At 37.3% G+C, this 15,769-nt stretch overlaps 1 protein-coding gene across 7 annotated transcripts in view; it reads left to right on the forward strand.

The window, feature by feature from the left end:
* Positions 1–15,769, forward strand: part of AP3B1 (adaptor related protein complex 3 subunit beta 1) — a 176,755-nt gene that overhangs the window by 118,417 nt on the left and 42,569 nt on the right. For 4 of the 7 annotated variants that reach the window (XM_086630037.1, XM_086630041.1, XM_086630042.1 and 1 more), the window contains 2 exons: positions 340–412; positions 1,271–1,377. In XM_086630037.1, the coding sequence (XP_086486163.1) occupies positions 340–412; positions 1,271–1,377 (180 nt within the window). Of the gene's footprint in view, positions 1–339; positions 413–1,270; positions 1,378–5,493; positions 5,497–15,769 lie in introns of all 7 variants that reach the window. The other 3 variants (XM_086630039.1, XM_086630040.1, XM_086630036.1) reach the window with 3 other exon arrangements.

The following is a 15,769-nucleotide window of genomic DNA, read 5'->3' on the forward strand; positions in this document are numbered from 1 at the left end:
TCACAGAAGCGTGACTCCTGGAAAGACTACGTTTAAATTACTTGCAATACCTTGGGTCGTGAGCAATGCCTGTCACCAAAAGTTTTCTTTGAGTAGCAACTATTTATTAATATCAAATGAAAACATGGGTTTCAGAGAAGTAAATGTAACGCAAATGGGGAGTTTAGGTTCACCTCACCTGTACAAAAAAATTTTTCTCACTAGGTGAATTCTCTGAATGCCAATCCCTGAAAATGGGTACGTCTTTCTCTTACAGCAGAGAAAACACACTTTGCTTTATAGAAGTATTAAAGACTTTTCTGTTATGGTAAAAGATGAAATATTCATGTATTTTGACAGAAAGAAGAAAAAGCAGTACAAGATAAAAAAACTCCAAATAAACAGGACGTGTTTCTCTTAGATTTAGATGATTGTAAGTATCTTGATTAAAACCTCATTTTTTCCATGGCATAAATTTGATTCAGTTAATTCAATAGATTTTAAATGTCTGAAACACTGATTCTGTTCATTTATTGTACCAGCTTCCTGACCAAAAAAAAAAAAAATTACTTAGACTGTCACTTATCTTTAAGCATAATTATTACAAATACGTTATTTCATTTGTTTTAGAACTGAGAAACAGTTTCAAAATTTAGAATGTATTGCTATACAAAAATTCTCAAAATATGTTTTACATGTCTGGACTTGTTTTCTGTTAAAGTGGATTTATTTTCTCAGGTGCCAATGGATGTTACTTATACAACATGTTACTGTGCAACCTATGAACCAATTGTACTATAATAAGATACTGAAAATCAGTGTTTTTAAGAACAGATTAAAATGTCATCTTGGAAGAGTGGGGTAGAGCTGGCACTGGTTTTTGGCTTTGCTTTGTAGTGCCATTCTTGAAGTTTACTTCTATAGGTGCAACACATGTTAAAATTGCATTAATGTGTACTTTGCACAGAAGCTGTAAATGAAAATATACTGCATAGTATGGACTAGACTGAAGGATAAAATAGAGTAAAAAATCGGAAAGGCGGACAACTTTTAATGTAAATAACGTGGTCTGTACATATATCAGTTTTATTTATATTTCTGTTGTTTATTTTGAGTATTGGGGCTATATGTCTGAAAAAATAGTCTTCTCATATTAAGAAACATATATACAAGGATAAAATAACTAGATCAAGACATAAAAACTTTAAATACTCGATGAAAATGGCTCATTGTCCTTCCCAGTATTTCAAATTTTTTTTAAGTTAAATATCAATTGCCTTTTTACTTCTAGTCTGTCCTGTGACAACTCCTGTGGCAGTTCCTACAGCAGCTGTTTTGTCCCCAAGTTTAACAGCAGACCTAGAGGGATTAAGTCTGGCAAGTTCATCAGTCATCGATGTAAGTAGCCTTTAAAAAGTGCGGCGAGGGGATGGGGGTGCATTTAAGCATTTCACATGTTTCTGAGGTGTTAAAGTGATTTTTTTTAAAAGTACTTTCACCTATAAAGGTCGTATATGAAACTCTGGTAACATGCAAGTCTGGCAGCTTTTTCTGGTCTGTAATAATTCTGAAACATGGAGGAAAGTATGAGTATTGCATGTCTGAGGAGGATGCCTTCAAGGATTTTGAACCTTCTCTTTCAATCTGTCTTTTCTCCACCTCAGGGAAACTTCAATTTACAAATTAAGTATCCAAACTATACAAATCTTTCAAATCATATAGTTGCTACGATGTCAAACTACAAGAAAATTGCATACCTGTTAATCCTCAACCGGTTGACCATACATGCCTCCAATTATGACATTTTGCTACTTGGAAGTAATTTTTCATGAGTATACAAAGCAGAGCCCCTGGGTGCAAATAAAAAGGGTATAGATTTACAATCAGTGGTGTATCAGTATGTGTCATGATTCATTCTGTTAGTGCTTTCTGCTTTGTAGCACTTTCCATTAGGGAATTTCAAAACTATATAGGTATAATTAAGGTTAGCAAAGTCATGGTGGTAGAGGGCATTCTTTTGGGGGAAAGGATAGTAGTTTGTGTTCTTCTTTTTTGGTTGTTTTTTTTAGTCTTTTTTTGTGTGCAATTTAAATTTGCAGTTTAATAAGGAATGGCAGCAGTACAACATAGGATACTTATCCTTGACCAGAAAAAATACCAGAGGCACAGGCATTTTTTAGCTTGGCTTTGTCTCTAATGAGGCTGGTATATAGAAGCTACGCTGCAACTTTAATACTTGCAAGTAAAGTAGTTTGTGCTGGCTTTGGTAACAATATGTTTGTAAAATAAAATACCTGTTACATAAAGAAGGTGCATGAATGATTTGACTCAAGAAATAAAAGATCTTAGCTGATGTCAGTTTCATGTTTGCATACTTTAACATTTGATGTTGAGAAGGTAGACTTTCAGATCATCTGTTGGAAATTAGCCTTATCTAAGAAAATTGTGATGCAATTTAAATTTCAAGTAGAGCAGTAAAAATCTATGGACATACAGTCACTTTACCAGTGACTTTACCAGTAGTGGTTCACATGTCACACAGTCTGAAAATGCCAGAAATTCTTTTCCATGTTATTTTGCAGTGCAGTATGCAACGTTAGGTGGCAAGCCTGAGTTTAACTACAACTGTGGTGTTATTCTTGTCATTGCAATCCCACAATTGCTTCTTTGTGATCCTGTATGGCGTTGGCAGTTCAAAACATAGGCAGTCAAATATTTTCCTAGCTCTGGGTTAGCTTAAGAAAAACTCTGGTGTCTTTACTTCAGAATTATCATCTTTGAGATTAAGCTAAAGAAAGGTATCAGTAGTGTCAGATGCTTGAGAATATGCGCTGTTGCCAATGTCTTTAGCCCTTTCATCATCTACAGTACATGAACACATGTTCCACTCCCACATTCATGCTTGCCTTCCTCATGATTGCCATTATTTGTTTGCTAAATTGCTTCTTCAGAAGTTCTGCATGAAAGGGTTGATTCTGCAAAATGCCTCTTTCTTGGTACTGCTGGCTTCCTGGTAAAACATGTAACCAGAAAAGAAGCTGGAACACCTCCTCATACTCCCTGCTCTGTAAACTACTCAAATCGCATCAGAACTAATGGTTGCTGCCGGGATAATGATTACATGTTTGGGGCCATATTCTGTTTTCAGATCTAAGCTCAGCTCTCATTGCCATTAGTAATAATTGCAGATGTACATGAGGTCCTTTGAGGTTTGTGCACCAGGAAGCAACAAAAATTAAACTCTAAGGTGAAAAACTGCTCTTTCAAATGATACCCATATATTGTAAGAAGTCTTGCTTGCAAGTAGGTAAAAAACTATTGTCACATGTTGCTCAGCACCATCAGGTAATTTTCTGAAAACAAAAATATAAAAACAGCTTAAAGTCTTAAAAGACTTTATGTGGGAATGTCCCTCTTAAAATAGTATTTTGAATTTTATCTGTGACGACTAATGCTAAATATAAGGAGGATAGTTGCCATTCTTCAGAAAACTTTTTCTTCCTTCAATGGGAGAGAAATTTAACTGTAGGGCACATGCCAAACTAACAGTGAGAAATTAATTTATTACTAGACAATGGAGAGCATGGAGTAAAAATAGATAAGTACAGTATATGACCCTAATATCAAAGAAATGTAGCAGCCACTTATCTTGGAATATGTCAGGCAGGCTATTATTCAAATCATTCAGCACTGTAATTGGATACAGCTTTTAGAAAACTTATAACTCCAAATTCATAGCTGCTGAACGTTACAGAAAGCATAAATACAAGAATGGTTTTACAGTAATGGTATGGGTCTCTTTAAACCTACAAAACCAAAATATCCTTGAATAGAAACAACGGTGTACAACCTGATGCTTCGTCCTGCAGCTCATTTGTTTTTAGGATTCGTATTTACATATAGCACATTTCCCCTCATATAAACGCACACATGCATACTGTAGTTTGTTCCAGGAAAACCAAATTTGGCTCATAATTTATGGATAACTTTCTTCTAACTAGATGCAAAACACAGTAAATCCTTGTGCATGCTTCTGCTGTGGTACGTGTAGTCCATCTTCAGGTGACTCAACCAAACCACGTAACTGAAGTCGCCAGAAGCTGCTATGGGGCTTTTTGGGGTGTGCACGCAAGAGAAATTGGTCCTAAATGCTTTGAGAGACTCTGCATTTCGAGTTTATTGAGTTTTAGATGGATACGTTTGCAGGCATGAAAGATGTTTGAAGATGCTGCACAAATGAAAAATAGGAGGTAAGAGAAAGCTGCAAGCTGTCAGTGTAAGGTGGCCATCTGAAAACACTGGCTATGGGTGTTGTCCCCTAAAGAAGGGGGTTATAAAGTGAGAGAAGAAGGAATTGAAAGCAAAACTCATGAATGACATAAGGACAGAGAGGGTTATAAACTGTGCAGGAAATAATATTTTGAGCAGGAATGTTGAGAGGAGAAAGAGGAGAACTATGGTGTCGGAGAGAAAGAGGGGAGTGGTCGTCTGTTCTTACCCATCACACAGCTGATGAGAACAAAAGCTAAATCACCTGTTCTTTTCTCATTAGGATTTTGAATGGTAAAAATGTACAAGCAACTGCTCTCCTAAATATCTAGAGAGTATGCTGCATATGATAATCAACTGGTAAAAATGACACACATTTTTAAAAATAAAATTAGTGAGAAGGAAATACTGCTTTGGTAACAAGAGATTTGTTATTATTCAGAAGTTTTAGTGCAAGGGAGAGCTGATAGCTGGATATGAGCTCTGACAGTAGCAGCAGTTGGATGAGATAAAAAGTGTGTGAAAGTATGGCCTTAGTTCAGTAGGATTTGAGGGGAGAAGATTGTTTCCCCTGCCCCAAATAGAGGATAATTTGGGGAAAAAGTCAAGGGTGAATAAGAGAAGTTCATGATAAAAGCATGTAGGAAAAGGGGAGTTTTGTTGTAGTGAGGAGGTACTTATAAACATACTTGATGCAACAGTTTTGCCATTAATTATTGTGCATATGGAATTATGGTATAGTTGTAGAGGTGGTACCACGTTACTTATTAAGATTTTATTTTATATGTTCAGTGTATTCTGCTCATAGTTGTTACCAATGATTTCTTTCTATTGTTTCCTACTACTTGGAGTTCCACAGAAGCTGTTTAGGAAGGGAGGAGTAAATCATCTTGTTTTCTGTCTCATGTCTTCTATAGAACTTTTGACTGAGATGCACTTTGAGAACTTCTTTAGAGTGGTGATGCATAGAGCAGAAATAATAGCTTTTGACAAAAGTCAAGGTCAAGCTGCAGGCTTGTCAAACCAGGTGATAAATACATTTAATACCAAATAGAGCACATTTAGAGAATTCTTTGAGAAATAATAAACATGAATTCCCTCAATATTCAACTAGAGATATTTTCCGAATAGGAGAACACCTTAAATAGTATTTTAATTTCTAAGTTGTTGAGGTAGTCTTTACAGGGGAAAACTTTCTTATTTAGGTTGCTTTGTCTGTTTAGGCTGTTTCTAATTCCACTATAGCAAGTGTCAAGATTGGCTCTGAAGTATATTCTTTTCCTGTGTGAAGGATCTCATCTTAGAAGTACCGAGAACACAAGGATTGCAATAATGGATTATATCATGTCTCTAATCTGGTATGCAGTTTGCAGGAAAGGTTAGCATGAGGTGCTTAAGAATTTGCAAAATCCTCCAGTAGAGTAATTAGTGGTATTTCTTCCAAATACTTAGTGACTTGCCCTCGACTTCATGAGTTTTATTTTTTCAGCGCTTTGTTGGCAGTAATTATTCTATAACTAGATACATTTGTCATTCATGTAAGCTCTGCTCTGTGTTCTTGCCTCAGGGATGGCTGTATCAGAAGAAACGCTAGCTTGTTAATGTCATGAGAGAGATGTAGTGCAATCACTGGGATAGCAGTGGACTGCATGCGATGGTTTGGCTAGATTCTTGGTACTCTTCTGCCTCGTGTTCTCAGAGAAATTTACATCAACTACCATTGTTTTTTAAATAACTAGCTTTATATGTCTGTAAATATTTCCAGTCCCTCTTAGGAGGCTTCTAAAATTTTTTGCTCGTAAAAAAATTGTATTTCAGTGTTAGCCACGTCTTCTCTTCTATCAGATATTTTTGTGGTTTTTGTCTTAGGATAACATAGGCTTGTGGTATCCTTGTTATCATTTTATTATTTTTTATATGTTACAATTTGCCCCTTTGTTTTTCAACTTCCTATAAGAAATGTCTTATCTTTTTGTTGTCTTATCACAGGATAGCTTTTTGCTTTGCATTAAATGTTTTCACTGTACTTCTTCTCAAGCCCAACTTTTTGTATAAAGATTGAAATTGGACCAAGGCTTTTGGGAGGAGGTGAAGGGGGAAGTGTGCCACAGGGTAGTCTGCATGTATCCTATCCCTGTGCGTGCTTATAACTTGTTTGCATTGTTGACTGCTCTTGCACACTGAACAGAGATGTTTTTGGAGTTCTACACAGTTTTGTCTCTAGCATTGGTTCTTAAGATGGTGCTTTTTCCATGTGGCGCAGTTTAAAGTATCTGCATTGTCTCCATGTTTCCCTACTCTGTGCTCTACAATATTTCTAACTAGCACAAGGCCTAATTGTAACCACTTTTTACAAATATCCTATGTTGGTAGGGTGCCTGGAAAAGTTTCTACCTATGAAGCAAGTGAAAAGACGTAGTATTAAATTTAAGAGTTAAAAAGCAACTTTCTCTTAGTGCCACCCAAAATTCAGCTAGCAGCTGATTAGATGTGACTGATGCTTGTGGGAAGGTGGCGTGGTCCAGTGGATACAGAACTGGATGTTACATATGGAAAATGAGTTCTATTTTTGGCTTACTACTTGCTGTGTGATCTGGAGGGAGTAACTTAATCGTGTAGTTTTCCATCTGAAAAATGAGGACAATGATGCTTACTCACCTTGGGAAAGCACTTGGAAACCTACAATGAGTGTAGCTGCTCATCAGTAGATATTAACCGTTGCCAAGACAGCGGAAGGAATGAAACAAAGACTTCTGCATACCTAGTTGTATTTTTCTGTGTTCATACAAATTTACTGTGTAACAGGGTGTTCTTAAGTTGGTAACATAGAATATGTGTTACATCAGATATTTGAAAGTTATACTGAATTTTCAGAAATTGCTTCCATGTACTTTTAAAAACAATAGCTTGAAAAGAAAAAAACACCAACTGCCGTGACACTATTTTTTAAAGTCATTTCGCCTTGATTCTTTGATTAGAAATCCATTGATCAATATTTGTGATGTTTATAAGCATTCAAGCCTTAAAAATACCCATCTTATGTTTATTAATTGCATTAATACTTACCAAGCTCTACAGTTAAGAATTAAGAACCTTCAACTTCTTTTCTTTTAAATGAAGTGGAGAATTTAATTTAGAAGTTCAAGCACGATCTTTCTTCTGAGTCAGAAACAGGTTTCTGATACAAGATGCTGGCCCAAATAATAGTGTGCCCAGTCTGAGAGATGTATTATATTATTACCGTGTATAGTCTCATTGATTTATTTGATTACCATGTGGTTTGGTACTAGATAGTCTTCAGATTGGTCTTTTATCTATGCTTTTATATGTAATGTATACATGATACAAACTATGTATATGTTATAAATTATATACAATGTATATATTTAATTAAAGAAATGTAATTTATAGTTAGTTAGCAACTTGTGTATTAATTAAATTGTATTCTGAGTAACCAGATCTTTGATTAACAGCAGTGCTCCTGATTCAATGCTATTTTGCTTTTTTGTTATCTTGAAGTGAAAAAGATTAAACCAATATTCAAATATTGTATTTAAATTGCAAAGTAAAGTGCAATTACAATATTGAAATTCTATTTATAAAATACAAATTGAATTGGGGGGAAGTATTGCAAAAAAGAAACCACTTTAGATAAGCTACTGTGAGGAGACCCTTAATCTTTTTTTGCCATCTGTTAAAAGTCAGTACTGTCCTTAAAACTAGTCCAACTTTTTTGATAATTAAATGCTTAGATCTATGAGAGAATTTAAAGTAATTCTTCATTTTCTTTCTAACGTGGAAAATACATATATTGTGCTCCTTAGAATTGGACTGCTGCAAACAGGGTGGGCGCTAGGTGTTCGAAAACAAGCATGCGTAATGCATGCTGGTGACTTCATATGTAGTGTGGTAATGTATGTAAACCAGAGTGTGTCTGTATGTCTGTTTTGCTGTATAGCTCAGGCAGAAGAGAGGGGTAACCGAAGCTGTATTTTTGTTTTATTTTGTCGATAGAACCTAGCACTCAAAAATTTCAGCCACATCTTTCTAAGGTAACATTTACCTCCTCACATCTTTAGCATCTATCAGACATGACATGGGACACATTCATTGACCCTAAAAATTTTCATCAGTCTCATGCACTGGAAGGGGGCAGCCCTAGCCAGACAAGAGGCTCATTTCAATTTTAACGGCTGTAATTAAAGGTTAATTCACTGAGTCAGGATTAACGAGGAAAGTACAAATGATAGGCAAGCAGCTGCCTTTATAACACAGGATTAGAACAATGCAATTACAATAAGAATTAGGAAAAAATCAACTTCCTGAAAAGGTTCTGTGATGAATGAACTGCATTTCTCTGTTCTTAATTGTGGTACTTAAACATGAAGACTCTGTGCAGCACAGTTACTTTTTTTTTGTTGTAATAACACTTGATCAGCAGTGTGTCTAATAAGATAGTATGCCAACTATGGTGACAGCAACTGTTATATTGATAAATTTAATACTGTGCTGTACTGAAAACCTCCTGGCTTTTATATTATAGGTATATATGCTAGCCACATAGATGACTGCTTCAAACTTTGTGATTAAATATTTCTGTTACTCTTTTGCAGTTGCTTATTTTGCCCCTTTCTTTAAATAACGAACTCAAAAGTTTACCCCCATTCATTTTATGTGATATTCTTAAATCTGAAAAATAGTTTTAGTTTATAGATCAATACATATCAGATACACTCCAATTTTAACATCCTATTGTAATGATGTATGTGCTGCAGTTGCATTAATTGGTGTAACTTAAATGTTGGTATAATTAATCCTTTCACACAGTCCCGTCTTGTGCAGTGCCAAGCACATGGGTAGTACATGTATAAATGTAGTAATACATTACAAAGTGAAGTTCTGGTCACCTCTTCTTAGGTAGTTTCCTTTAAAATTTCTGACTTGTAAGTAAACATATCAAATAAACACAGTTTTATAATAAAAGGAAGCCAGGGAACATTCTAAATGGGAGCATTAGACTACTGTAATTTCTTAACTTTGAAGTAGCTAATAATTGTGGTAAAAAAGTCTTATTATCTCTCTATGCAAATAAGTAGTCTGGAATTTCTCAGACAGTGCTGTTCTCAATTGCTAGTTCTAAAGTCCGTTCACTTCTCTTAACTTCAAAGATCCAACTTCTGTAGTAGTCTGTTTAAAAATTTCTATGTTTACATCTTATCTAAAACTTTGGAAGTATATCCAATCACGTGTGCTTGAATTTTCAAAAGATAATATTTCAAAAAGGCAATCAGGAGACTACTTTGAAAACTGAGGCTCCATGAAAGAACTATGCATTTTTATCAGTCGCTTGAGAGTTGTCCTGAAATATCATCTGGATGCTGGAATACAGCTGAGCATTGGTACTTTAAAACTCAAAACCAGCAATAATTTCTTGGAAATTATTATTAATATGGAAATATCTGGAAGTTCTGTGGTTTATGTTATACAAAGCTATAAGCACGGTACCTTTTGGTAATAATCGATAATATTAATACGGGTTTGCTTTATAAAACTTACATATGTGATTAATCTAATAGCAGTTGAAGAATGTTTTACATCTATGCTGCAGGTAAAAAGTAGATAGTTTAACACTGGTATTTAGATTATTCCAGGTGGTGTTTGGCTAAAAAGCTGGGCCAGCATTCATTTCTAACAATATTTTGACATTAAAAGCTCCAAGAAAGCTTTTTTTGGTAAGGGCAGTTGATAACTTTTCATTCATAATTAGCTCATAGAGAACCGAGAGACATTTCAGGGAAATTGAACTGTCAGTGGGTAGAAACAAGCATTTGACCTCATCACATTGAGTGGGGCCCATCATAATTTGTTCATTTGGTGCCCATCAGCCCAGCCTCATCTCTCATACGGCACCTCGCTGACCTTCCCTCTCCAATTCCACTCAGTTCAGCTTTAATTATGACTCTGCAGACCCGAAGAAATATTGCAGCTTGCTCTCAAAAACCCTGAACTGCCACTCACCAAAAGATTGGTTTTTAACAGGTAATAAATGCCCAAAGGAAATGGTGCTGTGTCCCACACAGAGCAAAGCAGCCTTTTTTGTTATTATTTTCGAGATTTCCCTGCCTCTCAGTTGTCACTTTCCCAGTGAAAATTTTATTTCATACAGAGAGTAGTAGACCAGCTCCAGTACCATAGGAATGGTTTGGGATTGGCATTTTTCATCATCTTTTTGAGCCTAAAAGAAAGTTTTATTTGGTCTGATAATTCGAAATTGTATTAAAGCAGCCAGATATTATTTGAAAACTGAAAATGATAACTAAAAAAAAAAGTGATATTTTGGTTTTTAACGATTGTTGCTGAAAAGCTCTGAAACTTAGTCTGAAACCTGGAAACTGGTTTTCTTCTGTGATAAGGAAATAACTGAGATTCTGTGATCACTGTTGGCACATTTTACTGAAATGGTGATCATAATGTGAACAATTTAACTGTGTGACACCTGCAGAGGAGCTGTGGTTGGCCAGCTTACTGGCGGGTATTATTTAATAGTTTTGCCAAGTAAACTGTTAGAAAGCGCAAGATACATGGGAAGAAAATAGAAATTGCCACAAATTTTAAATGTGTACTTCCATCTTAAAAAAATGTTCCCATGCATTTCTGAGCAAATAAAAATATTCAAAACTACAGTCCTGGAGAGTGTATCCTTGTGGTGAATGTTAAACTGTCAGCAGGATTTTCAGGTCATTTGACAAAAAGGATACAGGTGCAGTAGCTAGCAGTGAAGGTGACTGCTAGTTTCATCAATCACTTTGCCTTTCTTTAAGTTGATACATAATGGACCCCTTCAATCAGCTTCCTTGTTCTTTGTCACTTGTTTAGGAAGAAGAAAAAAGAGGGTGGAAGGGCTGGACTTTAAAGTCAAGGTTATAAAATGAATTGTTACTTATTTACACAGGGTAAGGAGGATAAGTCTGTGAGAAGGGGCTCTTCATAAAATGTCGAGTTTGTCAATGGGTGATAATATGCAGTTTGAAGCTTCGTGCAGACCTTGAACAGTGACAGTAGTTGTCAAAGCAGTGATTCTGAACAAGAATTTAAAATTAAGACATTGTTTAGTGACAGAGACACGACATGTGCCAGAAAATGTGCTAATCAGTGTTCACTTTATTTTCATAGGGTCACAGTAAATGATGATCCTATGACAAAGTTTGTTTACTGCAAAAGCAGAATTATAATAGAAATAGAATGTGAATCTATACAGCACCTAGAAGGCTGTCGATATTGTTTTCTTGTGTAACGTATATTAACTATACTTAACAGTCAGTTCAACTTCATTACAACTATATACCTAATACATCACCTTTTTTAGGGTGCAGCAAGAATTAATTTTTTTTAAAACTTATCTATGCAATAGCTGTTTAACAAGTTATAATATTTCATATTTGTTTGCCTAGTGTTATATGTAAAGCTGAATAAGTAGAAAACTCAGTTTTCTGATGTTAACTTTTGCATGTCATCTGCAGCACAGCATTGTGAGACTATGATGAGTATTCTGAGGACTATAGATCAGAGTACGAAGGAAAATCTTGAGCACTTAGCTAGAAATTAATAAAAATACTTTTCATATTCTCTGCATTCAAAGATTCATGCCACTGTAGCATATATTTTTAGAAGCCTCCTTCCTTCAGCTACATCTACAGATTGTACACAGATTTTTTTTGTATGACTGATTATAGTTTTGGATTCTTGTATTTTCGTGCTGAGGAATGACACTCAAAAACCATACAGTTCCTTTATAATGTTAATTTTAAATTATGTCATTCCATAGCTTTATCTGCATGTTTATAGAACAATATATATCAGCTACACTCTGGGTTTAACATCCTATTGTAATTATGTATGGCATATTCAGCTCATCCTAGATGAAGAAATGGATTTTTTTTGTTTTTCACTCAGAATTTATAGAGAATGTACTGAAAACTCCTTATTGAAGCTTAGAGAGGGACATTTTATGGATTTTAATACACAGTGATGGTGAGGTCTCAAAGCTTTTCTCATTATATGAGTCACTGCTTGTGAATACAGCTAATTATTTCACGTATAAAGATGTTATGATGGACGTAAGTTTCTTTTGTTCACCTTTTTTCTTGGTTGGTCTGTGTTTAACTGAAGCTTGGATTGCACACAAAGAAGAACTTCAATGTAAAGGGAAGCCTATAATTTCACCGGAAATACTTTGCTCATGGAGTTCATAATTTGCCCTATATCTTACTTTATACACAGTTCCACATATATCTAATCATCCTGAGAGTCTGTAAGCCTTGAAATTAAATCTTGTTAAAGATAGATAAAATAGGAGTAAATGCTTTATAACATAATGTCTTGATTACTGAAACTTTGTTAGTGATGGCTTTTTAGCTTGGCATATTTGAAAAAGTAGGTAACCAAGGCTTGGTTGATGCATGTAAGACTCCATCTTCTCACTTTTACTTGAAAAATCTTAATCACATGGAATGAAACACCTGATATTCAAATTATAATATTGAGACTTTGTCCCAAAACATTAAGAATAACTTATAATTTATTTGGGAAAATAAATATTTTGTCATTTAAAGGAAAAGGTAACTCACCTTGTTGCGAGATGTTACTGCTGTTAGGGCATATCATTCCTGCCACGAAGCAGTAGTATGTTCATAGATTCATAGATTTCTAGGTTGGAAAAGACCTTAGAGATCATCGAGTCCAACCATCCCTAATCCCCATTAAACCATATCGCTAAGTAGATCATCCACCCTATTCTTAAACACATCCAGGGATGGGGACTCAACCACCTCCCTGGGCAGCCTATTCCAGTGGCTGACAACCCTTTCAGAGAAGAAATACTTCCTAACATCCAACCTGAATCTCCCCTGACTAAGCTTATACCCATTTCCTCTTGTTCTATCACCCAACACTAATGTAAAGAGCCCTTCCCCTACCTCCCCACCATCTTTTCTCAAGTATTTGTAGGCTGTAATCAGGTCTCCCCTCAGCCTCCTCTTCTCCAGGCTAAACAGCCCCAACTCCCTCAGCCGCTCCTCATAAGTTTTATTTTCCAGCCCCTTGACCAGTTTAGTCGCCCTTCTTTGGACTCGCTCCAGGAGCTCAATATCTCTCTTAAAGCGAGGGGCCCAAAACTGGACACAATATTCCAGGTGTGGCCCCACCAGTGCCGAGTACAGGGGCAGGATCACTTCCCTGTTCCTGCTGGTCACACTATTCTTGATACACATGTTGCTACATGACTTGTAGGCTAGTGGTACAAAATAAGCAAAAGGCAAGGACATTGCAGTTGTTAAAGTAAGGTGACTTAGAATCTTTTGAATTTTGTCAATGCAGATGTATTTTATTGTACTCTAAAAGTTCGGGCTAACAGTTGCAGGAAGATAGGATACCCTCCATTGCCCACCTCCAAACTCGTGTTCTAAAAAGTTGGTAAGAGATGTGCCACCACAATCATTTAGAAATGTTTTCAGTCTTATGCCATAGACTCCAGAGGATATTAGAGAGGCAGGTAACTCTTTAAAAGGCTGTTGAATGATGCTGTGATTAAATATAGAATCATCATAGAATGGCATAGGCTGGAAGGGACCTCAGAGATCATCTAATCCAACCTCCCTGTCATGGGCAGGGACGCCTATCAACTAGATCAGGCTACTTGAGGGCCCTGTCCAACTTGGCCTTGAACACCTCCAGGGAAGGGGCATCCACAACTTCTCTGGGCAATTTATTCCAAAGTCTTACCACCCTCATACTGAAGAATTTCTTCCTAAGATCTAAACTAAATCTGTTCTCCTTCAACTTAAACCCATTTCCCCTTGTCCGATCAGTGGACACTCTTGTAAAAAGTCCCTCCCCCGCCTTCCTGTAGGTTTCCTTCAGGTATTAGAAGGCAGCTATTAGGTCCCCCCGAAGTCTTCTCTTTTGAAGGCTGAACAATCCCAGCTCCCGCAACCTGTCGTCGTAGCAGAGGTGCTCCAGCCCCTGGATCATCTTTGTGGCCCTTCTGTGAACATGCTCCAACAGATCTATGTCTCTCTTATAGTGGGGACACCAGAACTGGACGCAGTATTTGAGGTGGGCTCTCACAAGAGCAGAGTAAAGGGGGGAAAATCACCTCTCTTGACCTGCTAACCACACTTCTCTTGATACATCCCAGGATGTGGTTGGCCTTCTGGGCTGCATGAGCGCACTGCTGGCTCATGTTGAGCTTCTCATCTATAAACAACCCCAAATCTTTCTCTTCAGGGCTACTCTCAACCCACTCTGTGCCCAGTTTGTATTTGTGCCTAGGATTGGCCCGACCCAGGTGAAGGACCTTGCGTTTTGACTTGTTGAAGCTCATGCAGTTAGCACTGGCCCAATTCTCAAGCCTATCAAGGTCCTCTGGATGGCATCTCTTCCCTCAAGTGAGTCTATGGCACCACACAACTTGGTGTCATCGGCAAACTTACTGAGGGTGCACTCAATGCCATCGTCCATGTCGCTGACAAAGATGCTGAACAGCACTGGACCCAGAACAGACCCCTGAGGAACACCGCTTGACACTGGACTCCATGTAGACATTGAGCCATTGACCGCAACTCTTTGAGTGCGACCATCCAGCCAGTTCTTTATCCACCGAGTGGTCCATCTGTCAAATCCGTGTCTCTCCATTTTAGAGACAAGGATGTCGTGGGACAGTGTCAAACGCCTTGCACAAGTCCTGGAAAATGACATCTGTTGCTTTACCCACGTCAACCAGTGCTGTAGCTTTGTCGTAGAAGGCCACTAAATTAGTCAGGCATGACTTGCCCCTAGTGAAGCCATGTTGCTTTCACCAAGACTTGGTTATTTTTTATGTGCCTTAGTACAGCTACCAGGAGAATCTGTTCCATGATTTTACCTGGCACAGAGGTAAGGCTGACTGGTCTGTAGTTTTCTGGGTTGTCCTTGGTCCCTCTTTTAAAGATGGGGGTTATGTTGGCCCTTTTCCAATCTGTAGGAACCTCACCAGACTGCCAGGACCTCTCAAATATGATAGCTAGTGGCCTAGCAACTTCAGCCGCCAGTTCCTTCAGGACCCATGGATGTATCTCATCGGGTCCCATGGACTTGTGCACCTTCAGGTTCTCTAGGTGTTCCCGGACCTGATCTACTCCTACCCTGGGTGGTTCTTCACTCTCCCAGACCCAGCCAACATCCTTTGTGATTTGGGTGGTGTGGTTCAAGTGGTTGCCAATGAAGACTGAGGCAAAAAAGTTGTTGAATATTTCAGCCTTCTCCACGTCCTTGGTAACCAGGTCACCTGTATCCTGCCGGAGAGGCCCCACATTCTCTCTCGTTTTCCTTTTTTCTCTCACATACCTATAAAATCCTTTTCTGTTATTTCTAATATCGCTGGCCAGATTTGAGTCTGTCAGGGCCTTAGCTTTTCTAAGCTGGTCTCTGATTACACGAGCAACTTCCTTGTTCTCATCCCAGGTTACCAGTCCCTGCTTCCATG

The sequence above is a fragment of the Tauraco erythrolophus genome, chromosome Z, assembly GCF_009769465.1.
Source record: "Tauraco erythrolophus isolate bTauEry1 chromosome Z, bTauEry1.pri, whole genome shotgun sequence".
Lineage (NCBI taxonomy): Eukaryota > Metazoa > Chordata > Aves > Musophagiformes > Musophagidae > Tauraco > Tauraco erythrolophus.